At 52.8% G+C, this 24,851-nt stretch overlaps 1 protein-coding gene across 5 annotated transcripts in view; it reads right to left on the bottom strand.

Moving 5' to 3' along the window:
* ALDH18A1 (aldehyde dehydrogenase 18 family member A1) overlaps positions 1–23,265 on the bottom strand; it is a 40,282-nt gene extending 17,017 nt beyond the window's left edge. Inside the window, exons 1-7 of one of the 5 annotated variants that reach the window (XM_090058860.1) lie at positions 23,116–23,265; positions 11,704–11,826; positions 6,641–6,864; positions 5,936–6,085; positions 5,729–5,833; positions 4,345–4,497; positions 3,786–3,876 (exon numbers count right to left, since the gene is read on the bottom strand). In XM_090058860.1, the coding sequence (XP_089914986.1) occupies positions 3,786–3,876; positions 4,345–4,497; positions 5,729–5,833; positions 5,936–6,085; positions 6,641–6,864; positions 11,704–11,800 (820 nt within the window). In that variant the 5' untranslated portion in view covers positions 11,801–11,826; positions 23,116–23,265. Of the gene's footprint in view, positions 1–3,785; positions 3,877–4,338; positions 4,498–5,728; positions 5,834–5,935; positions 6,086–6,640; positions 6,865–11,703; positions 11,827–14,925; positions 15,059–23,037 lie in introns of those variants that run through there. The other 4 variants (XM_090058861.1, XM_090058857.1, XM_090058858.1 and 1 more) reach the window with 4 other exon arrangements.
* Positions 23,266–24,851: the final 1,586 nt, after the last annotated feature.

Here is a 24,851-nt window from a genome sequence, read left to right as displayed (position 1 = left end):
CCTGACCACGTCCCCACACTGCCGGCCCATGTTCATCTTGGCATCAATAATGACTCCAAGATCCTTTTCTGCCTCTGCACTGATGAGAAGGGAGTTCCCCAGCCTGTAGGTATGGTGCTGGTTCTTCCCCCCCAGGTACATCACCTTGCACTTATCAGTGCTGAATCCCATCCTATTCTCATGTTCCCACCCCTGTAACCCGTCTAGGTCCAATTGCAGCCTATTCCTCCCTTCTAGCGTGCCCACATCCCCCCACATCTTAGTGTTATCTGCAAATTTGAACAGGGTGCTTTTTACCCCCTCGTCCAAGTCACTGATGAAGATGTTGAACCACTGCGGGCCTGAGGACCGAGCCCTGGGGGACCCCACTGCCCACATCCCTCCAGGTCGAACATGACCCGTCCACCACCGCTCTCTGGGTGCAGCCCTCCAGCCAGTTGGCGACACATCTGACTGTGTGGGGGTCGACACCACAGCCCCCAGTTTCTTAATGAGAATGGGGTGAGAGACAGTGTTGAAGGCCTTCTGAAAGTCCAGGAAGACTACGTCCACCACGACACCTGCGTCTAAGGATTTTGTTTCCTGGTCGTAGAAGGCCACCAGGTTGGTCTGACAGGACCTGCCTCAAATGAACCCATGTTGGTTGCCCCTAAGCATAGTCTTCCCCGCTGGCCCCTCGGGACATGCGCCACGATAATTCTCTCAAAAAACTTACCCAGGATTGAGGTAAGACTAACTGGCCTATAGTTCCCTGGGTCCTCCTTCCTCCCCTTTTTGAAGATGGGAACCACGTTGGCCCTCTCCCAGTCCTCTGGCACCACACCAGAGCACCACAAGTGCTCGTACAGCCATGCCAGGGATCCCGCAATGACCACAGCTAATTCTCAAAGCACTCTGGGGTGGAGATCGTCCAGACCAGCTGACCTGAATACATCCAGCCCCTCCAGACGCTCCCTGACTAGTTCTTGTTGTCCTTGATCTGGGAAGCTAGTCCCAGTCCCATCTCCACCTTGGCCTTCCTGACTGCCCCCCTGCATCCCCAAGCAACTGCAGAATAGTCGTCCCTGAGGATGGCCCCTCCCTGCCATTGGGTGTGTGCCTCCCTCTTAGCTAGGAGACACTCCCGGATGCTTTTGGTGAGCCATGGGGGCTTTTGTGCCCTCCTGCTCCCTTTGATCTGTGTTGGGATTACCTCCCTTTGGGCTTGGAGGATCATCTCCTTAAGGAGCGACCACTCTTCTTGGACACCTGGCTCCCATCCCCTCCGGGACCTCAGTGCTTCCCCGACTATTCTCCTTAGCTCACTGAAGTCCGCCCTCCTGAAATCCAGGGCTGCTACCTTGCTGCAGGCCTTTGCCACCTTGCGCTGGATGGTGAATTCCAGCAGGTGATGATCGCTGTCGCCCAGGTGGTCGAGCACCCGCAGCCCCCTCACCAGGTCGTCACCCGTGGCCAGTGCCAGGTCCAACAAGGCGTCTCCCCTGGTGGGGCTATGCACTCCTGGGTTAGATGGAGGTCCTGCATTTGGGCTAGGGACCTACGTGAGCCAGGTCTGACTGCTCTTCCCAGCAGATGTCTGGGAAGTTCAGGTCACCCATGATGACCACGTCCTTTGATTTAACTACCTCTGTGAGCTGGCTTAAGAATTCCTGGTCTAGCTGTTCCCCATGGTTGGGAGGTCTGTAGTAGACCCCACCGTTAAATCTCTTTCCCCTCGACTGCCTTGTATTCTAACCAAGAGCACTTCAGAGTGCCCTTCCTTTGACGCTTTGTCAGGTTAGCTGGCAACTCAAAAGAAACATGGAAAAGTCCAGGCACAAACCTTTGTTCACTATGCATTTCTTTTGTTTACAGGGCAAGCGAGGACCTCAGCCAGACAGCAACCCAGAAAATCAGACTCAAGGGGGCAGAAGCTTAGAGGTTCCACCTGCTGGGGGCTGGGGCAAAGCCCTTGCCAGTTCAGGCTTCTGCATTCTCTGCCCAACACTATTAGTGCTAAATACATATGTATTTTGCACAAGCTGTTTTCTATCACTGCTTTTACTACCAATTGCTGTTTGCAGAAGGACCTGCCAAAGCTAAATGCAACTAGTAAACAGGGTGACACAGCCTGGAGAACAAAGGGATGATGAGGTTCCACTCAAACACGGGTGCAGGATTGTCAGTAGAAGGAAGTGTCTCTTGGAAGACTTAGAGAGAATACTGCTACAGCTCGCCCCTGAACTGTACCACATTTCATCATCCAAAAGTGAACAGGTTGCAAGTCAGCACCTTATGGGTCACTGTTTACAACAGAACACGTCACTCAGGCAAAAAACAGTAACTCTGATCAAGGAACTGGAAAACAGAAAGGCACAAGTTCTGAGCATCTGGGAAAGGGGTCAAGGATCTCTAAAACTGGCAATGTCTGCAAGATCCAGGAAGGGTAATGCTTCCTGGAAGAGCAGACTTGTCCAGCCACTCCCCAAATTAAACTAGATTAGCCTCCGAGTTTCACCAGGGATCCTTAGCATGCACATCATCAGCCAACAGGCACCCACGTCAAATTCACACTTTTAATGAAGCTGGGTAGATAAAAGTGACCAATCACACCATGGTTATGGAAGAGGGTCTCTGCAAATGTATCATGCCCTCCCTCCCCTGACCAGGTGATAGGACAGTAGCTATTGGTCAATGTGTCTCAGCACATCAGAGTTGTTTGGGCCCAGGGTTGTGCAATGCTATGCTTGGCACATATACACACCATTGTCACTGTGGTTAAACCTTGCACTGAGCCAAGCTTCAGGAGCCCCAGGATGGAGTTAAAATATGAACAATGATAGAATCACAGAATCGTAGAACATGAGGGCTGGAAAGGACCTCAGGAGGTCATCTAGTCCAACTGCCTGCTCAAAGCAAGACCACCCCAAGCATCTCATCCTAGCTAAGGCTTTGTCTACCTGGGTCTTAAAAACCTCCAAGGACAGAAACCACAGTCTCTTTGGGTAGCCTGTTCCAGTGCTGTACTACCCTCCTCAAGAGAAAGTTCTTCCTAATATATAACCTAAACTTCCCTTGCTCCTTGTTCGGTCATCTGTTCCCACTGAGAACAGTCTCGATCCATCCTCTTTGGAACCACATTGCATGTAGTTCAAGGCTGCTATTAAACCCCACCATAATCTTCTCTTCCGCAGACTAAATATAAGCCCAGTTCCCTCAGCCTCTCCTCACATGTCATATGCCCCAGCCCCCCATCCATTTCTGTTGCCCTCCGCAGGACTCTCTCCAATGCAGAAGGACAGCCCATATGCTAATGGAGCTACGGCAGAATCCGGTTGGACCCTCAGCCCCCTTTTACAGTAGTGGCCCAGGCAGCATTTTTTTAACCTCAAGTTGGCACTCACAGACATACAGAAGTAATTTCCGACCCATCTAAAATAGTTTAACCAATATTACAGAGAAATCCCAAACCTCTAGAGGGCAACAAGCCCTTTCTTGGCTTATCACATGGTTTCTGAATTTCAACTGCACTGTCCCTGCAATCCAAAGGGGATGACACAGCCCTTTGCAAAACATTGTACTTTATCCAGTGCTAGGCTCCACTCATTGGAGAGATCCACCTAGTCCTAGCCTTGAAGAGTTTACTCTCACAGAGAGCATACGCAGATAACAAGTGGGAATAAGGATACAACATACAGGCAAAAATGAAGGAGATGAACATCAGCATGCATCTTGCAGGTTATGACCTCTGTAGGGATTTTAAGGGAAAAAACTACTTGTGCAGTCAAAGTTAAAGGACTACGCACCTTCCACGTCCGAGAGAACAATCAGGAGATCGGTCTTCATTTCTACTGCCAGTCGTGCTGCCAAACTATCATTATCCTTCACGCTAATAACCTGGAATGCATTGAGAGGTCAGCAATGCTACCTGGGGTGAGAAGCTAGCAAGCAGAGCCATAGCCATGCCCAACAAAGACAAGCCATGTCAGTGCTTTGTTGAAGCACCTTTGAGAAGCTTTCTCCATGCAGCACCAAGGTTTCTGGATTCCTTGTTGGTAGGTAACTAAACACACTACTGGCATGCAGCAAGTAACAGCCAAACCAAGTCATGCCCATATCTCTGTCCCATCCTTTCTCCCTCACTGAGCCCTGCCAGAAGCCAGCGATGGCAGACCATATCCCCTGCTCTGCTGCCCCCATTGTTTTGTTGTGCTCTACGTGTCTGTGTTCAGCCCCAGCATTGCCATGCTTTTCTTTAGTTCTTACATTGCAGCTTTCCCTGCAGAGGTTAGTAAGTCAAGCCTTCATGCTCCAAGCAGGGCCACAGACTGGATCTGCCCACTGCAATACTTTACCCACATTTACCCCCTGCAGATCACTGTTCGGCTCTGGAGGTGGAACAACAGCATCATTGGTGTTAATGATGGGGACAATGTTCATTCGCAGCAGCTCGTGTAATGTCCCATTCAGGTTCCGGCGTTTCTGCTCATCGTGGAAATCCAGGTTGGTGACTAAGATCTGAAAGGAGGAAAGACTTTCAGAAGGAGCTTCGTGTAGGGCCTTCCTGGCAGATTTTTGCCTTACACCCTTTTTTCACTGGGCATTGAAAACTGGCTGAGAAGGACTGGGACGCAACATGCAATGCTATAGATGTCTCTGACCAGAAGAACAATCGGGGAGTTTTGCTTGCACAACTAGCCAAATGTTTTTAAATAGAAGAAATTTAATCGTTCTGCATATGAGGACAGAAGACCCGTGTGCACACCAACCAGGACAGAATCCAGTCTACTTCTGCATGGCTGTATTTACTCTGCAGTGCAGGATACTTATTTCATGAGTGAATTTAGCACATCCTACTTCACAGAACACACAGAAATCACCTGAGTGAAATGGTGCTTTAAAGATCTCAACTACCACAGGGATGTAGTTGATACAAGAACCTAGAGGTGTTTACACAGGCTTGTGCTGTATTTGAGCGTAACCCTTGCAGACTATCCAAGATAAACAAACAAAGCCCACATTCCTATAGCAGTCCAAGCAGTAGTGTACCACTATCTGTTCGAGATGTCCATGGCCAGGTACAGGCAACCCCCACTTAACGCTGTTCCGCGTAGCACTATTTCGCTATAACGCTCATTTTACATTGATACCCAGTTCCACTTAGCACTCAGCAAGTTTTGTTATAATGCTCGTGGTCACCATCTTGGTACATTAAAAACACTTGCAGATGCTGTTTTGGGTCATGAAAACTTTCGGTTTTGCTTCACATTAGTTTTGCTTGACGCTCAGTTTTTCAGGAACCAACGAAGAGCGCTAAGCAGGGGTTGCCTGCAGTGGAGAGGCTTCAGTGAATAGACAGTCCATATTAGACTTAGACAATGTCCAGTCCATTTTAGAGGGACTCTCCACATGGGTACTCTCCACATTTAGCATGGCAGTCCCAATTCTGTTTGTGATCTTTAGGTCCTTGCTTTAATCTCATCTCACCAGTTGGAAAAAAAAATCTAGACACAATGTTATTTCGCCCTACTCATAGTAGAGAAATTGATCCAAGTTATCTTTAGCTGAACAAGCTCTTGTGCCAGCTGTCACTCCCACTGCATTACAACCCTACACAAGTGGGACTGGAGCAGAGGTCTGGGATGGCAGTAAGTGCAACTCTAAGAAGTGCATACTCTAAGAAGTCAGGGCAATAAGACAGCCTGGAAGGATTGTCAAGGTGCATCATGGGACAAGTGCACCTACTCACCTGAGCTGCACAGATGCTGTACTGCGTGAACATGGCCTCATACAAAGCCATCAGTCCACTCTGCCCAGCAGCTGCACAAGCTCGTGCCTCTAGGACCGGGATAGCCTGCAAAGATCAGAAAAGGCCCATCAGTTGGCACACAGGTGGGGACATGAGCAACCTTGGTCTCATCCCTCCAGAGGGCAGATGCCTGCCTTCACCATGTACCATGTCTTTTAGCTGGTTCTGCCCAGAGTGCAAGGCCTGTCGCACGCTCTGGGAGAGCAGGATTTCATGGCGCAGACGCTGCTTGCCAAAAGCCACGGCTCCACTGGTGACGATCATCATCTCTCGGCCTTGGTTCTGAAGCATCGACACCTGCAGGCAGGGAGAAACAGAGGGAGATCAGGCCCAGAGCAGGGCAGCTGCCAGCTTGCCAAGATGTCCCTCTCCACTTCCACCTTCCACAGTTTGAGCGTACCACAAGTTCAATGATTTCCGGAGCCCAAAACCACCTGCTTGCCCAGAGAACAGGTGCAAAGTTATCCAGGTGTCATAAGTAGCGATGCCCTGACCGACATTCACTGGAACTCTAATCCATGGCAATTTGCAATATCCAAAGGGGCACAGAAGATCATCCCTTCCCATTTTGGCACAGTAAAAAACCTTTCCCCCCTTCCTGATGGTTCCTCCCTCGTCTGCACTGGGCAGAAACTCCCTTGGGGTTTCTGCTTTATCCCTTAGGCTCCCCTTACACATATTAAGACACGGGCTATCCCTGCTGCACCCTCCTCTCTAGCACAGTTTTCAGTTGTGCCCTGGTACAAGAGCAGCAGCAGCCTGTGTGGAAGTTTTGGGGTGTAATTTACAGCTGTAAGAGGAAGCCAACTAACCAGCTTGAGAAGCACAAGTCATTCTTAGTCACTAAGTTACCTGCTCAACAATGGATGCCAGCCGCCCAAGAGCCAATCCACACTCATCCCCACGGGTGACCACAGCACTGCCCAGCTTCACCACGATCCGCTTAGCGTGCTTCAGCTCACTGCGGTGAGCAAACGACTTGCCATGTGTCCGGCTGAGTGGCACAGTGATGAATGGGATGTTGCTCCAGCAGCGGACAGGGCCATTCTTCAGCACCCAGTTGTGGGCAGGGAGAGCTGTGGTTTCAAAACGACATGGAAGACTAGAAAAAAGCCTGTACTTCCCAGCCACAGAACCCACAATATGGAGAACCTAGGTACGGACCCCTCCCCTTTCTCACCACCCCTTACATACCAAAAACTTCCCCTTCCCCAAATCTAAAGGGTCCACAGCACACACTCTGGTCTTACCACCCAGCCACTTCAATGCACTCATCCTCCAAATAACTGCTTGAGTGTAAGTCATTCCTAAGCAACATGTTGGCAAGTGAATCTGAGGTACAGATAAGGAGGCCTGTTGGAAAGCTACTGAGCCAAGTGCCTCCTACATAACTGAGACTGCTTTGGAAACTGCTTTAGCTATAGTGCTTGGTGATGCATACAACTTGACTCGTAATAGAAATCAGAAACTGCAGCCAGCTGGGTCAGCCGTTAGATACGGCTAAGGCAGAGAGAAGATATACAGGGAATGGGAGCATTTTTCTCTCTAAAACAGCACTACCCCACTGGGTCAGCACAGTGTTAAGGGGCACTAGAAATACATCAGAGCTAAATGGTGCTGCAACAACAATCCTCACTAACTGTCTAGTCTGTAAATATCCAGTGGCCCCTTTGCAACAATCAGGAAATTAAGCCTGAAGTTCTAGCCAAATTTGAAGTGACTGAAGAGAGGAAATGTCATGGTATCCCTGCAGTTTCTGTACTGTAGAACAGGTCTAACTTTAAAATGCCTGGAGAGACCAGACACAATAATCTAGAAATGCTGCTAGCTACAGACTTTATGCTGTGATTTGCAGTATTACCACTGTTGCTTATCTCAACATAGCAACTAGCTGCAGTAGTGGGAATCTGTGCCCATTGCATGGCCTGAGGCTTCTGGTGCATGGAGTCTGTCCAGGAGAGAACAGGAAAGAACAGACTCAGCCATGAATGCCCAGAGGTAAGAGCCAGGCATATTACCTCCATGTGTGCATTCAGACTGAGATGAAGAATCTTCATATTTGTACCTACCCACACATTTATAGGCCTCATGCCCCATAACCTTATGCTTTGTCTAGGTAGAGGAGGGGCATCAAACTGTCTCACTATACTTTCTTTTGTCTGGGAGAAAGTTAGGTTGAAGCTACAGAAGAGTTTGATAAAGAGGGAATTCCCTACCTAACCAGTACATGAGGAGACTTATGATCCCCACCTTCACCTCAGAAAGCACAGAACAAGTCAAAGTGTTCTTAGAGGCCACATGATTGCTAACTGTCTGAATGAAAACAGTGATAGCTGCAGCACCTGGCTGAATTATCACTGGACTGAGGAAGGAAAGCTGCACTGATCTCTTTGGCTGCGATTCATTCCACTGTCCTTCACAGCTGAATGAAGGGAAAACTGCATTAACTTAAGGGAGCTCACCCCTGCCCCAGCCCTGGCACAATCTGTGGGCAAGGCAAGAGCCCCCAAGGGCACACTTGCCTGCCTCTACACTAATGCCAGGAGCCTGGGCAACAAGCAGGACGAGCTCGTCCTCCTGCTCAGTGCAAAGAAATATGACGTCATTGGGATAACGGAGACCTGGTGGGACTCCACCCATGACTGGACCATGGGGATAGAGGGCCATACCCTGTACAGGAGGGATCGTGTTGACAAAAGGGGCGGGGGTGTAGCTCTCTATGTGAAGGAAAGCTACATGTCCCTGCAAGCTGATGTTGGCAACCGGCATGGACAGCTAGAGACCCTCTGGGTAAAAATTCATGGGGAATTCGGCACAGGGGACACAACGGTGGGAGTCTACTACAGACCTCCCACTCAAAGTCCCGAGCTTGACCAGGAGTTTGCCCGGGAACTGACTGAGGCCGCTTGTTCCAGGACCTTGGTTGTCATGGGTGACTTCAATTACCCGGACATCTCGTGGGAAGATCACTCAGCTAAATCTGAGCGGGCGCAAAGCTTTCTCTCGTGCGTGGATGACCTCTACCTGACCCAAGAGGTCTATGGGCCAACAAGAGGCAAAGCGCTGCTTGACCTGGTACTGGCTACGGGGGACGACCTAATCGGCGACATAGCGATTGATGGGAAGTTGGGTGACAGCGACCACGAGCTGATCACCTTCACCATCCGCCGTAAAGCTGGCAAGTCAGTCAGCAACACAGAAGTCCTTGACTTCAGAAAAGCCGACTTTGACAAGCTCAAGAGGCTAGTCGGTCAGGCCCTCAGGGACCATGACCCCGGGGAGATGGGAGTTCAAGAAGAGTGGTTGCTTCTCAAGGAAGCGATCCTCAGTGCACAAGCTAAATCTATTCCAACACGGAGGAAAGGCAACAAGAAGGCACAGCAACCCCCCTGGCTCTCCAGAGACCTAGCGAACCTCCTGTGGCTAAAAAGGAAAGCCTACAAAGGATGGAGGACGGGATTCACCTCCAAGGAAGTTTACTCCGCGCTGGTCTGGTCCTGCAGGGACCAAACCAGGAAAGCCAAGGCTGCAACTGAACTCCAACTAGCTTCAGGCATCAAGGACAACAAAAAGTCCTTTTTCAGGTATGTGGGGAGCCAGAGGAAAAGCAAGCGCAATGTTGGACCACTGCTAAACCAGATGGGGCAACTGACAACTGACGCCCAGGAAAAAGCCAACCTATTAAATAGGTACTTTGCGTCAGTCTTTCATCAGCCACATGGGATGCCCATGCCTGCTATGGGACAGGGAAATCTGGCTGAGGGGGATCCCCTACCCTCCATCAATGCTGACCTCGTGAAGGAACACCTTGAGAAGCTGGATACCTTCAAGTCAGCTGGCCCTGACAACCTGCACCCCAGGGTACTCAAGGAGCTGGCGAGCGTCATAGCCCAGCCCCTGGCACGGATCTTTGAAAACTCCTGGCGCTCTGGTGTAGTGCCAGAAGACTGGAAGAAGGCCAATGTGGTGCCGATCTTCAAGAAAGGGAGGAGAGTGGATCCGGCTAACTACAGGCCCATTAGCCTGACTTCTATCCTGGGGAAGATCTTAGAAAAGTTTATTAAGGAGGCCATCCTTGAGGGACTGGCCCAGGCTAACATCCTAAGGGATAGCCAGCACGGGTTTGTTGCGGGTAGGTCTTGTTTGACCAATCTCATTTCCTTCTACGACCGGGTGACCTATCACCTGGACAAGGGAGAAGAGATTGATGTCATATATCTTGACTTCAAAAAAGCTTTTGATCTGGTATCCCATGATCACCTCTTGGCCAAACTGCCCAGTTGTGGCCTTGGCTCCACCACGATCCGCTAGCTGGGAAATTGGCTTCGTGGTCGGACCCAGAGGGTTGTGATTGATGGCAGTCACTCATCATGGTGCCCTGTAACCAGTGGGGTCCCTCAAGGCTCTGTCCTGGGACCCATACTGTTCAACATCTTCATTAATGATGTGGACACTGGAGTTAGGAGTGGACTGGCCAAGTTCGCCAATGACACCAAACTTTGGGGTAAAGCATCCACGCCAGAAGATAGGCGGGTGATCCAGGCTGACCTGGACAAGCTCAGCAAATGGGCGGACGAGAACCTGATGGTGTTTAACACCGAAAAATGCAAGGTTCTCCACCTTGGGAGGAAAAACCTGCAGCTTCCTTATAGGCTCGGCAGTGCTACGTTGGATAGCACTACAGAAGAAAAAGACTTGGGGGTCATCATTGACCACAAGATGAACATGAGCCTGCAATGCGATGCTGCGGCTAGTAAAGCGACCAAAATGCTGGCATGCATCCATAGATGCTTCTCGAGCAAATCCCGGGACGTCATTCTCCCCTTGTACTCGGCCTTGGTGAGGCCGCAGCTGGAGTACTGCGTCCAGTTTTGGGCTCCACAATTCAAAAAGGATGTGGAGAAGCTTGAGAGAGTCCAGAGGAGAGCCACGCGCATGATCAGAGGTCAGGAAAACAGATCTTACGATGACAGGCTGAGAGCCACGGGACTCTTTAGCCTGGAAAAGCGCAGGCTCAGGGGTGATCTGATGGCCACCTATAAGTTTATCAGGGGTGACCACCAGGATCTGGGGGAACATCTGTTCACCAGAGCGCCCCAAGGGATGACGAGGTCGAACGGTCACAAACTCCTGCAAGACCGCTTCAGGCTGGACATAAGGAAGAATTTCTTTACTGTCCGAGCCCCCAAGGTCTGGAACAGTCTGCCAGTGGAGGTGGTTCAAGCACCTACATTGAACACCTTCAAGAGTAAATTGGATGCTTATCTTGCTGGGATCCTATGACCCCAGCTGACTTCCTGCCCTTTGGGCGGGGGGCTGGACTCGAAGATCTCCCGAGGTCCCTTCCAGCCCTAATGTCTATGAAATCTATGAAACTGCAGTGTGGAGTTATCTGAGGCCCCTGCTAGACATTATATTTAAGGCACAATTAATCAGTTAATCGCATCATAAAGCGCAACTCAGGCACACGTTCATGCAAGTAACGGTGTGGCAAAAACAAAACTAGCCACAAAACTATTACACACACACACACAAAAATGTACAATAATTTTGTGGCATTTCCATCACACCCCAAAATGAACATGTGGCCAGGTGGACTGCACTATCAGCTGATGGGCAGCAGTATCAGAACCACACCAGAGCTCAAACAGGCTGACTGTTGGGCCCTTCATGGATGCAGATGAAGCTCGCCATCCCCCAACCCTTGCACTGGCAAGCAGGGTGTGACTGGGGTGTGCTCCCTGATCCCAAATATCACACATCCTGCCACACACGTGGCACAGCAGAAGGCATGATTATTGAGATCACAGATCAGATCCAATCATACCGTTAACTAAACTTCTGTCAGCAGCCAAAGATGCACCCCAACTGGCACTGCTAGAAATAAGCCCTAGAATGCTCTCCAAGATACGTACAAGGGCGGGCAATAGCTGCGATGGACCATGGTGAGAAGAGAAGGTACCGTCCAGGGGGGTGGAAGCAGGGGCTCAGAGCAGCTCGACACAGCATCATGAGACACCCACGAGAACTACTGATGCCTACAAAATAAAGCAAGGGAGAGACAGAGAGATTCATTAGTCTTGGTGACCTTGCCTCCCTATCCCTAACAGGGAATCGTGTTCAGTCCTGCACACCAACATATCCCAACTTGCATGCTATCCTCTGCAGTACACATGTTCACAAAGAGGGAAGGGGTTCAGAGGCAGACTGGCTGGATGATATGCAGTCAACTCAAGAAGTGAATGAAAAGCACGGGGAGGGGTGGGGGGTGGCAGGGGGAAGAACAGGGAGGCAGGAGTGGACTGGGAGCCCTTCCTTTGGATGGGAGCAGAGCTGAACAACACTAAGAGCAGAGCTGTGACATGCTCCTTGTGGCCTAGGACTCAATTCCTACTGCAGGTGGAGGCTTCACAGTTCACATACTCTGCAGCCTCCCACACCTGGGTCAAGGACTCTGGGCTTGTGGCTAGGAATGTGGCACTTCTGCCCTACCCCCAAGTCCCCAAATGTTGATCAGCTACATCCCAAGACAGCTCTCCTGAAGGTTGGAACTACCCCACAGGTATGCATATGATCAAAAGAGAGCATCATAGTGACTTTAGCCCAGCGTTTCCCACTTGGGGAGTCAGGATCCTAAGGGGCCCAGAAAGGTAATCAAGCACTGGAAATACTGCTACACTTTTCACTCCTCTGCTCCCTACTGACCCCTTCCCAGTCACAGGTTCTGTCACCTTCTCAACACACATGAGTTGTGCAGATTTTGTTACCACTGATATATTTATTCTTTTATGGTACAATCAGCCTGACCAATCCAGTCTGACCTCCGGCACAAACAAGCCAAAGAATCTCAGATGGCACCTTCTGCATCGAGCCCCCAGCATCACCTATCAGGCCGGTGCAAAGTAAACTGCTCCAAACAGTCTAAGGCAGGGTAGCCACCATACAGCACAGGTGCCACAAATAGCAGGTGCAGCCTGTGCATGGCACATGGCAAATCAGGGAGTAGGGAGCAGGAAACAGAGCAGATCAGGCAGGGAGTACACGGCAGGGAGCATACAGCGAAGTAGCCGATTGGGCAGAAGGGGACTCGAGTGGCAGTCAGAGAGGGCACAGGGCTTGCTGTGACTTGCTGGCCAGGAAGGTTGGCCCCCACTGGTCTAGTGAAAAGCACCTTCACGGTGCCCAGGTACTACAGTGAACGGCATACACCTTCCCGAGAGGAAGCACCCCCCTCTCCTGGTTCACACACGAGTGCTAGCCAATAGGAGAGACTGTCCTTGGTGAACAGCAGTGAGACACCCCAGGTCCTGTCATACACGCCAGTGTCAGAGGCAGAGCAGTGGTACCCCTTCCTGAGACACTGTCCTGGGACAGGGAATGAAGGCATGGAAAGGCCTGTCACTGTCTTCAAGGCTAGTATCCTAGTCTGTTCTCCAGCCCTGAGACTGATTCCCTGAGCTACACCAGAAAAAAGTGCATTTGTACCTGAAAGACTATGACTGACAGACAGACAGAGGGAGGAAGCTTCAGCCATGTGGGAAAGGACCAAGGACAGCTGCTCCAGCCACCACCCACGCAGGCACTCTTAGGGTACGTAAGGGGAAAGTGAGGGAGAACCTGCCCTTGTGTCTGAGCATCTGTCAGACAAAGCCTGATTACCTCTGGTATTTACAGTCCTCAGCAATATCTCAATGCACTTTGCGTTCTGCATGGGCACCGCGCCTGGCCCAACAGAGTCAGGTCAGGACTGAGGCTGCATGGGCACACACCACTACTGTGGATCACGTAGAGACTCCAGGAGTCCTGACACTGGCAAAATGAACACCAGCAACTCCTCTGTAATCAGAAGCATCCTTCTGACTGGTCCCCACCTGCTCTTGCAGATACTGTCCCACTTGGAGTGGAGAGCAAGGGGGCAGCACTATTGCCCCTTATTTGCAGATGGGGAATGGAGGCACTGAGAGAAGCAAGCATCTTCAAGGCCAGGCGTGGAGGCTGGGGAAATAGAGAAGACGACCTGGGAGTGCCAAGTCTTAAGCCAGCACTGTAATCACAGGATCACCCATCTCCTACACAAAGAACTTCACTGTACTACACTCCAGCAGCAAAGCAAAGCTAATGTCTCTGGAAACCTGGTTTTTCCTGATGTGGAAACTCCACCTTCATGTGGCAGTAGTTTCTGAATTCCTGGTTGGAATCTCTGGGTTTATCTTCTGAACCATGTTTGAACACCTAACAGCATAGGCAATGCCTCGGGGGGCACATAGGGCACATGTGCCACCCCCCCCCATTTCTGGGGGGTCTGTGGAGTGTCCACAAAAGGTGGCTGTGCTGCCGCTGCTTCAGATACTCCTGTGGCCTCACCCGCTGTCTGCTGCTGCCTCAGGTGGGAACTGAAGGTGCTGCAAGAGAGCAAGATCCATTCCCATTTTAGGGGTCTGGGACTTCAAAAAAAAAAAAAAAAATGTTGACAGCCAAATTGTGCCCCTCCCTCCCCCCACTATCAACAGCTACACTGCTAACATTGTGTGGCACCTTGTGACACTCTTGAAAGGATCTCAAGGCAACCCAGCAAGCCACACTCCCTTGCCTGAGAATCACTGCCTTGACAGTCTGCTCTACACCAAGACAAATGAGAAAATTCAGCTATAAAAGCTAACTGTATAAAGTTATCACCACCCAAAAATAGGTCTCAGAAGAAAGCTTGATCTGACCAGCAGCTAGTCAATAAAAGTTTGCCCAGCTTTCCTAATGGTTTAAATTGGCCAGAAATGGACGATGCAGAAAAGGAAGCCCCAAACAGACATGTTTTTTTTCCATTAAAGAATTTGGATGGTGAGGTTCTGCAATGCACTTTTAATCCAAGCATCTCAAAGACAAGACTATTACACTGAAACTCAAGAATTATTTCCGTTTATAAATGGGAAAACTGGCAAGAGCGGTTTAAGCAATATGCCTACAATCAAATAGCCAACTGCAGTAGAATTAGGATCAGGCCCCAATCCCTGGTCAGTGGTCTTCTATGACCTGCACGGGACAAGCTTTGACATGGGGGCAAACACCAGTGTCCTCCCTGGCATAGTCAAGCAGTTGATCTCGCTATCCAGAACACAGGGCAAAAGCAAGCAGCGACATACCAAGGGCATCACGTGCAGGTGCCACTCACTGCGTGCCGTGCAGAGGCTTCTGTACCTGACACTTCCGGCTGAAAGCCTGATGAGAAAGATTTCAGACAAAAGCAGCAGCTGCTGTGAAACCAGGAGGCGACACAGACTGAATTTCTGCCAGCTTGGCCGAGGCGTGATGCAGCTCAGCAGCCACCAATCCGAGGTCCTGGCAGCACAAGCCACATCCCTTCCAGCAGCACAGACAGAGCTACCCTGCGGCTGATGTAACGTCAGGCCCAACTCTTCCCCGTTGCAGCAGGAGCACGTACACCTCTCCGCCCAGCTGATGCAACTCTGCTCCACGTTGCAGCACAAAATCCAGAGTTTTAAGGTTGCTGTGTCAGTAAGACCTTTGTGCATGGCAGCCCTGATGCCACAGGCAGTCCTGGTCCCACAACTCCAGCACAAGCACCCTGCTCCACACCCAGCTCCCCTTGACCTTCATGCTCATTTTTGGACCTGCTGATCCACTGATGGTGGCAGCTGGGTGTAGCTCCCTCCCTGCTTTCAAGGGTAGTGTGGTCTTTGAATCCACCCTCAGCCCAGCTCTCTCCTTTTTTATTGCATCTAGATCCAGCCCCTATCCTATTCCACAAGAGGGGAGGCAGTTTGCCCTATTTACTCCCCTCTGCCCTTCTGTTTGTACTCCACTTGGCACAGCAAAGGGGAAAACACGCTTCAGTTTTGTAGTTAAAAGCATTTGTCATGCCTTCTCTTCAGAGACATCCAAGTCAAGCTGCTGCCTCAACCTGACTTGCATCAAACTCAGATGGGGTGAGGCAAAATGGGAGTGAACTGGGGCCAAGTCTCATAGTGTGAGACTAGACAAAATCAAAGGCTTGTTTTTCCTTACAAAAAACAAGACCTTAGGGGACTCAGTCAAAATGCTAGCTTCCTCACTCCTGTGGCTGGAAACAATTCTGAATCCTTGAAATTCACCCTTTGAAACACCAGAGCAAATACAGAGACTCCAAAAAGAGATGTACTCTTGTAACTTGGAGGCTCCAATTCGCATTTGGATGTCTGGGGCTGGCAAACTCACTCTCCACTTCTAAATGGGATGGTAGCTCCAAACTGGTGGGGGAAAATAGAAATCAAGCACAGGGACATCTATCCTTAGATTAAAACTGCACCCATTCATTTTCCCAGTGTCAGGGCTACAGAAACCTACTGAGTCCCCATGCACTAACTCAGGGGCGGGCAATTATTTGGGCTGCCGGACCACTTAGGGAGTTTGGGTAAGCTGCCATGGGCCAGGTCCCCCCAGCAACAGCTCACTCAAACTCCCTAAGTGGCCCTGCGGCCCAAATAATTACCCCTGATCCAAGGGCAGAGAGAACAAAGGTTAGGGGAAGATAACCTTTGTCCCCCCCTGCTCCCTGCACCTCCCCCCACCCAAGTCGCTGGCATGCAGCTGAGCCAGTGCTGCCCTGTATTCTTGCATGCTGCTTTCGGCCACATGGGCACAGCTGGCACAGTTCCTGCCTGACCTGGTCATGTGCCGGGGACTTTGGGCGGGGGACCGGGTGCAGAGAGAAGGGGTAAACAGAGTGTGCCACTGGCCCAGCCAGGCCCGGATAACCTACAGCTCCAGTCCTTCTCCCTGCATCCCCTCCCCTACCCCAAGTCTCTGGCACATGGCCAGGCCAGCGCCATGCTGTACCGCTTTGGGCCCGTGTGCCACTTCGGGCCATGCAAGTGCATCTGACATCATTCCCATCTGGCCCGGCCACATGCTGACAGGTTGGAGTTGGGCAGGAGCTGCACCAGCCACTCCAGCTGGGCCCACATGGTGCAGCCCAAAGCTGCGAGGGAACACAGCACGTTATCACGTTAGCGATGCCTGCACCCCTACCATGCCCTGACCTGGCAGAGTCTGGACAACCCCCAGCTCTGGACCCTCTTCCCCCTGCACCCTCACCCCTGCCAGTGGAGAGCGTCGTTTGCTGGGGCCAGGCTGTCTGATCTGGGAACAGCCTCAGAGCTGGAGCAGCAAGCAGGCAGCCCTGATGGGCTGAAGCGTGGCCAGGGGCTCAGCATCCCCTGCCTGGGAGCGTGCACTGGGGGCTGGAGGGCAGGGAAGGGCAGGCCAGTGGGGAAGGGGAATGGCTAGTGCTGCAGTAACCGATTGGCAAGGGGAAGGGAAAAGAGTGAGACACACAGAAAGCCAAGGCAGCAGTGGGCCAGATACAATTCTCCTTCAGAGGAGCAGTCGTAGGCTGGATGAAATCATTTGGAGGGCCAGATCTGGCCCACAGGCTGTATTTTGCCCACCCCTGCACTAACTGCACTGGCACCGTGCACACAGAATACAAGCGCTCCCAAAAGAGTTTGCAACCGAAGAATTAGGCAGGGGAAGTACAAGACAAATGGGATCAGGCTGGAAAACCAGAGAGCAGTTAAAATGTTGCCTAATAACTAGATATTTGTTCTGATTTAGACACACAGTGACCAGGTCATAACTCTCCTTTCTCTAACTTCATTTATTAATTAATCTAATTTATTTTCAAAGATACAGCCTGTGGGTCAGATTTAGCCGTGGCACCCTGGGATTGATGGCGCCCGAGGACTGACCAAAAGTGCTGTTTGTGGAGCCAGTCTGGCGGTCACTGCACGTAGCACCATGTCAGCCCAGCCCTGTGCGCCTGTTCCAGGGCCAGATCAAGTCTTGGAGACCATCCCTATGCACCAGAGACGGCATGCAGAGTCAGTCCAGCGCAGGCACCGCATGCAGAATGCCGGGCCAGCGTATGCTGCGTGTGGCACACAGGGCTGAATGCAGTGAAGTACTGGAGGCAGTATCACAACACTCAAGGCTAGGTTTTGTTTTATGAATCTGAATCAGATGTACATTCGACTGTAATGACTACTCACAGGACTAATTGCATGATATCTTTTGACCATTTTTTGCCTCGTTTGTTGTGGCTTTTTAAAATTAATACATAATCTAGCAAATCAGCAAACATAACAACAGGAGAACTGGAACTGAAAAATAATATGTGTTGTATTTTGTGTGATGATGTGCCTCACCACCTGTGCCACAACACCTGCACTCCACTTCTCAGCATTTGGATCTGCCCCTGGGCACGGCCACCTCACACAGCATGCGCCCAGTGCCAGCTCTATGTGCAAGCCCAGGAACGGTGCTGGTGCATACCGTGTGCCGCAGGCAGGGTTGGTTCAGGACAAACATTACATGAAGTTGCCCAGCCCTGCACACTGGCTCTGATGTGTGGAGCTGGCCTGGGGGTCTGATTCGGCCTGTGGACCAGCCCCACGCTCCGTGGGCTAGATGAGTTTGACCCTGCCTTAGCCCAAGTTGTATTCCACTCTTCTCTTCCCTTTGGTCTCCAGCCGGACACGACACGACACAGCTGTCAACGTTCAGCTTCTGTGTTTAATAGCTCCCCTCTTTGCAGGCTACCTCAACAATTCTTGACACAACCTGACACAGAACACTTCAACACCTCCATTCAAACACAATTCCACATACCAACAGCTTCTACTACAGAAACTGCATCTAGCAACTAACTGAAAAGACTGTTTCTTTTTCTTGTAAACCAGCAGAAGAAATGTCCCTTCTTTGGGCAGGAGGAGAAATCAAAGGAGAACTAAGTCAAAGGGCTGAGTTTTGCACTCACGATCAACAAAACCTTATGAGAAGCTCCCACAGGGAACCAAAGATTTTCACAGGAGCTGGACCTGTCTCCTGTGCTCAGGGCTGTCCCTAGGACAGCGTGAATTGGAGCAACTGCCCCAGGCCCTGTGCTCTGGGGGGCCCCCGTGAAGCCGGGCTGGCTTTGTGTCTGGCCGCTTGCCACCCTCCCTCCTCCCCCGCCACGTCCAGGTCCCACACAGGCTGATTTCTCCCGGACCCCACACCCTGCTACAATCACCTCTGCCTGTGCTAGCAGATGATGCACTAGACAGCAACTAGGGAGATTTAATCTGAAGGACAGTTTAACACTGAAGGTGGTTAAGCACTTGAGCAGATTACCTAGAGAGGCTGTGCAGTCTTCTTCAGTGGAAGTTTAACTGCAGGTCAGATTAACGTTTGGCTGGATGGATTAGACTATAGGGATGTTCCTCCTGCAAACAGGGTGGACTGGGTGACCTCCGGAGGTTCCTTCTGGCCCTGCTCTTCTAGGACTGTTATGGTCCTCTGTAGCTGTAGTGGAAGGTCAGCCTTGGAGAGAGGTAGCTAAAACCAATCCCAGGAGGGGGCTTGGACTATAGTAAGAAACCTTTCCAGGGACAAATCAGGGCCAGTGTATCAGTAAAAGCTAACCCAAACTGAGGCATTAGTAGATAAGGTTGTGAGAAAACTGATACACTAAACAGTAACAAATCACCAGGACTCAATGGCATTCACCCTAAGGCCCTGAAGGGGCTCAGATCAGAAACTGCCAAACTCCTAACTGTAGCATGCCTCCTATCGCAAAAGACAGCCTTGTTATCAAAGGACTGGGGGATTGCCAATGTGACTCTGATATTCAGAAGAAGCTCTAGAAGAGACCCAGGGAACTTCAGGCCTATGAATCTAACTCAGGAAGTCAGTACAGAGTAAAACAGGGTGCAAAGCATTGCGAGTTATACCATACTAAGGCCCATTTGGTGCAGAGCCCCTCCCCGGACTACTCTGCCCTCCCAGGCCAAGTCCAAACTGTTGGACCGTGGAGGCGGCTCCTGCCTGGTGCCAGTCCCGCCAGGCTGCAGCCTGGTGACCTGCTGTGGGCGGAGAGATCTCTGGAGGTGGGGGGGCTCGTGACCCCCCATGCCCTCCTGACACATCACCTATGCCCTTACACCCCCTGCCCCACACACAGCCTCTCCTTCCCCACATACTGGGGGGCAGGTTGAAACTGAGGGGCACTGGCAGGGAGGGGCACTGGCAGGGATGGGAGAGGTGGGGGGCTGTGAGTCAGGAGTGAGGCCAATGGCACTGCGGGTGGGGTGGGGGCGGACCACACAGCTGCAGCTGGACCCATGTCTTGGTGAGCAAAGGGGGCAGGGGAAGCTCTGATTCTCTATGATTAAAAACTCAAAATCAAATGCCAAAATGTATAGATGCTTATAGGTTTGGTCATCACAAACCCAGTCTGTCTAGCCCAGTAGTTTGCTTCTGGCAAGGGCCCACATCTAGCCCCAAAGGCCAAACCCTGCCTGCCTAAACACCAAGCCAGTCATGCAACATGAGACTGGGAAGGGAGACTTCTACACAAGGAATGTAAGAGCAGCTCACAAAACAAAGCATGCAATTTAATCACTGTTATTCTGGCCTGCCTAAAAGACATCATCAGCTCTTTGAAAATCCAGACAGTTTCAAATACAGTCTGTTGTGACTGAACTCCACAGCTAACTACCCACACTAGGAAGACCAATTACTTTATTACTGGTTCTCATTTTTTTTTTTATTTTTTTTTTTTTACACAGAGCTACCTCTCACCTGTGCATCCTTATAAAAGTGATGTGAACAGCATTAACTGAATCCTTTACAGTTCTGTAAACCTCAATTAAATGCTGATGAATTTCTCTGTTTCAGACAAAAGTTTTTACATCTTGTGATAGTGCACGTTCACTTGGGATCTTTCTGATTTTCTGTCAATGAGGCAGCAGCAGAGAAAGATGGACCTACCAAGAGAGGCAACAGGTTGGCTGGAAAACACTGCAATGCCAAAGCCTCTGCCACTACCAGCTCTTCCTCTGCCTGTACCTGTGCAGCTGTGTCCAGGCTCGGTCACGGACCACAGAGGCTTCCACTGAGGTCTGGTCTGACTTTGTAGGAACTGCAGCCAGCAGGTCCCTGCCAGGGACAGCTGGGGGGGGAGGGGGGCAGATGGCTCATGGCGTAAAAGGTACCTCCTGGGGAATTCTCTCAGTAATCAGGTAAAGGAGCTGCACGAGGAGGTGGATGGGCTCAGAGAGACCTCCAACATCAGGGAACATGGGCCAGCCAGAGATGCTCCTGGAAGACACAGGTACTCTGGAAGGTGGAAGCTGGCAGCTTGTCACCTCTGGCAACAGGCAACGCTCCTCTTCCATGCCTGCAGCTGCCCAACTGGAGAACTGGTATGAAGCCCAGGCTTCAAATGAAAAGGAGCCCACTCCAGTGGCAGGGGAGGCCGAGCCATGCTTTCTCCCTTCCCCTGCCAGGGAAAGAGGATTGAGACCACTACCAAGAGGAAGCAATGGGGGTGACAGTTAGCAACTCCCTCCTGCAGGGCACAGAAACATCCATCTGTTGGCCTGACCTTGGGCTGGGGAGGCCGCTCCCTGCCAGGAGCCCACATCTGAGACATCACAAAAAGGTTGTTCACACTCATCTGGCCCTCTGATTACCATCCCATGCTGCTCATCTATGTTGACAGCAATGATACTGCCAGGGACAACCTTGGGCAGATCAAAAAGTGACTACATGGTTCTGGGCACAAGGGCGAAGGGGACGGGTGCCCAGGTGGTTCTCCTCAATCCTTCCAGTACAGGCTAAAGGCCCAGGTGAACGCAGCCACATCCCAGAGAGAACATGTGGGTGCGTCGAGAGCATTGCTGGCAGGGCTGCGCCTACTTCAACCCTGGGGCAGTGCTCCAGAGAGGGTCTGCTAGGAAGAGAGGGCATCCATCTCACGAAGCCAGGGAAGAGCGTCTTTACCTACAGGCTTGCTAACCTAGCGAAGAGGGCTTTAAGCCAGGTTTCACAAGGGGGTGAAGCCCAGGGCTTGGTAAAGAGCCAGGGGGACCTGGATAAAATCCCCAGACTCGACAGTAAGCATCATCACCACCACAAGCCCCATCGAGGATTGCATGGCAACCCACCAGACATGACCTAAGCACCTTCCTCAGCGGCTCGCTGGAGGGCGAGTTCAGCAGACAGTGGGGACTTCTCCTTATTGCGGAGACGAGCTGACCACGTGCTATCTCAGGAAGCGCACCAGCTGCGCTTGGACCTAGACCGAGGAGTGCTGGGAGCTGCTGCCAGTCCTGCATGCCAACCGCGTCACCCCACACAAGGACCTTCCAGGAACGGTTCCTGAAGAGCACCATCCGCAACAAGTATGCCGGCAACCTCAGGGCCAAACCCGACCAGGGCAAGGTCTTTGATGTCACCTTGAGGTGGGACTCCAGAACCACCTCATGCCCAGCAGGAGCTTCACACGCTTTGCAGACTGGCGCTTCCTCCATTGCTCCTGCCTCAACTGCCTGCCTCTGAACAGGACCATCCCTATGGCTGCCGGAACAAGAGGTGCTGTGCACCTGCAAGCCGCACGCCAAGGCCTGGCAGCTCTGCCACAACGCTGTCCAGGACTGCCTGGCAAAGGCCATCCCAGCCACAGCAGGGGAGATCTCCATGAACTGCGCTGTCCCAGGCTGCGAAAGATCACCGATAAGGAGGCCACGAAGATCGTGACTGTGGACGTGAACATCCCCTTTGAGAACTGGTGCCAAGCCTTCACCGACACCCGGGCTCACAAGCAGAAGAAGTGTGCCCCACTGTCGGGCATCCTGAGGAATCACAGCCACAATGTGACAGTGGATGCGCTTGTCCTGGGCGCGCCTGGAGCCTGGGCCCCAGCAACGAGAGTGTCCTGCGCGCCTGCCACATTTCCTGCCACTACGCCAAGCTGATGCGACATCTACATGGAGCACATCACAGGCGGGCCCCAGCACACTGGCCCCACCAGACCCCCCTGCGCCCAATGGACTCCGAGAGCTGTTTGTCAACTGCGGACCCCCCACGCAACAGGACTGCTTGGACCCGCCGGAGGACAGGACAGGACAGGGCTTCCAGCGCTCGCCGGCGGCAGCCAGGCCCGCGGCTGCGTGCGCTGTGGGCCGGGAGGGGAGCACTGGCCAGGAGCCGCCCCGCCCGGCCCGGCCCGGCCCGGCCGGGCTCCCGAGGGCTGGGCCGGGGCCGAGGCGCAGCGAGAGACTGGGCCTGGGGGGCCGGACGCAGCCCGCGGGCCCGCCCGAGCAGCCGCAGCAGGAGCGAGCGCAGCGCCTGGGCGCGGCAGCGGCGGGGCCCGGGACACGCGCCTCGAGCCCCGCCCCCCGGCCGCGGCCCAGACGGCCCCAGCCTCCGCTCACCCCGGCCTCGGCCCGGCTCCGCCGCCACCGCCGCCACTCACCCGAGCCCCGTGCCCCGGCCCCGCCGCCTCCACTCACCTGCACCGCGCTGCCGAGGCCAGGGGCGGGGCCGCGCGCGCTGCGCTCCCCAATGGCAGGCGGGAGCGCGCTTCGCCCGCCCCGCGCCCCGCCCCCGATTGGCCGCTCGCCTGTCGCCCCGCCCCCGAGCTCCCCAGTCCTGCGGCCGGGTGGGGGGGCGGTGTCGGGCGCTGCGGGGTCCTCGCGCCCGGACCTGCGGGGCCGGTGCCGCCCGGCCATCCCCATCCGCAGCGCCTCCGGGGCAGGATTAACCCCCGACACGTGGAGCAGGAAGCGGGTGGGGGGCAGGACAGCCCCGGCCCGGCCCGGCCCCCGCGCCTGAAGCATTCCCAAAGCGGGGGTGGCGCTGCTCCAGGAAGCGGGCCGGGCCGAGAGCGCGTGGCGCGGGCTGTGGCAGCCAGAGTTGCTGCGACGGGCCAGAAGCGGCCGTGGGGGGCGCCCCCGAGCCTGCACGGGGCTGCCTCCTCCCTCCGAGCGGGCCGGGGAGGCCGCACGCGAGGCTGGCGCGGGCCTGCAGCAGTGAGCCCGAGCAAGGCAGCCACGGCTGGCAGGGAAATGCCCGCGCCGGCTGCCTTCCCTCGCTTCAGCTCCCTGGAAGGCTCCCCTGCAGGGTTGCACGCTGGATGTGTGCTCTGCTGAGGCGCGCGCTCGGGAAGGGTTGGGGGCCTTCAAGTATTTTTCATTACTTTTTTTACTGGAACAGGCAGTGTGAGCTTTTAAGATAAACCAGGGCCTCTAAACCAGGAGCCCTTTGTACCCCAGCCCAATGGAGGGAAGGGGGCTGGGAGACGGATCTGTTTGTCAGGGGCAAGGACCACCAGCCTGGGAACGAACATGAGGTGACCTAGGCTGACTTCCTGCCTGTCATGAGCCCGTGTCTCCCCTGTTATTGCTCTGGGGTGCAATAATATGTGTTTGACTAAGCAATAAAAGACACGGCAATGCAGGGCTGGGCTGGACTGTGAGCAGGCACTGGCCATCCCTGCTTGGAGGCAGGATTATGTACCTCAGTAGTCCCTGTTTGGTATTTGCCCAACCTCTTCTGAAAGAACCCCCTAAGCCCCCAGGGAATGGAGACTTCACATCTCCCCTTCGTAACCTGCTCAGTGCCTCACTAACCTGTAGAGACCCTTCCTAATGTCTAATCTGTGTTGTCTTTGCCATACAATAGGACTGCTGGTCTCACCCCTGCAGGACGTGGAAAACAACTGGAGTGGTCACCATCCTCCTTATAAACTTTTATGCAGTAGAACGCTTGCTGTGTCCTTTTCCTGCCTCCTCCACTTTCTCTTTCCTAGAAGGAAAAAGCTCCATCCCTTCTGCCCAAAACTGGCTACAGTACATTAGCTGAGGCCTCACCAGCATTGAATAGCTAGTTATCACATCTTATACAGACAGCCCTTCTCTTATCCCAGTCCAGCATGACACTGCTGGCTCATCTTCAAGTTTGTGAACCTTCAGTCAGGTACCCCCCACCGTCTGGACCTCCACGGCCTGCTCTGGGATGCTGTGCTACCTCTGCCAGGCTCCACGTACTGGGCCCCACACCGCCTCTGCCTGGCCCAGCCCCAGCCCCAAGCTCAGGCCTTGTGTTGCCTGAGCACCAGATCTAAAGCACAGGGCCATGGCCCATAGGGCTCCCCACAGACCTGCAGGGAGTCCCATGGGCTGGATGACAAGGAGATAGGAGCTGGATCTATCCCATGGGCTTGGGTTTGAACACCCCTGACTTGGAG

Source organism: Crocodylus siamensis, chromosome 7 (assembly GCF_052110815.1).
Source record: "Crocodylus siamensis isolate JL-2025a chromosome 7, ASM5211081v1, whole genome shotgun sequence".
Classification (NCBI taxonomy): domain Eukaryota; kingdom Metazoa; phylum Chordata; order Crocodylia; family Crocodylidae; genus Crocodylus; species Crocodylus siamensis.
Note: the sequence above shows the minus strand (reverse complement) of the source record. Positions and strands in the feature narration are given on the sequence as shown.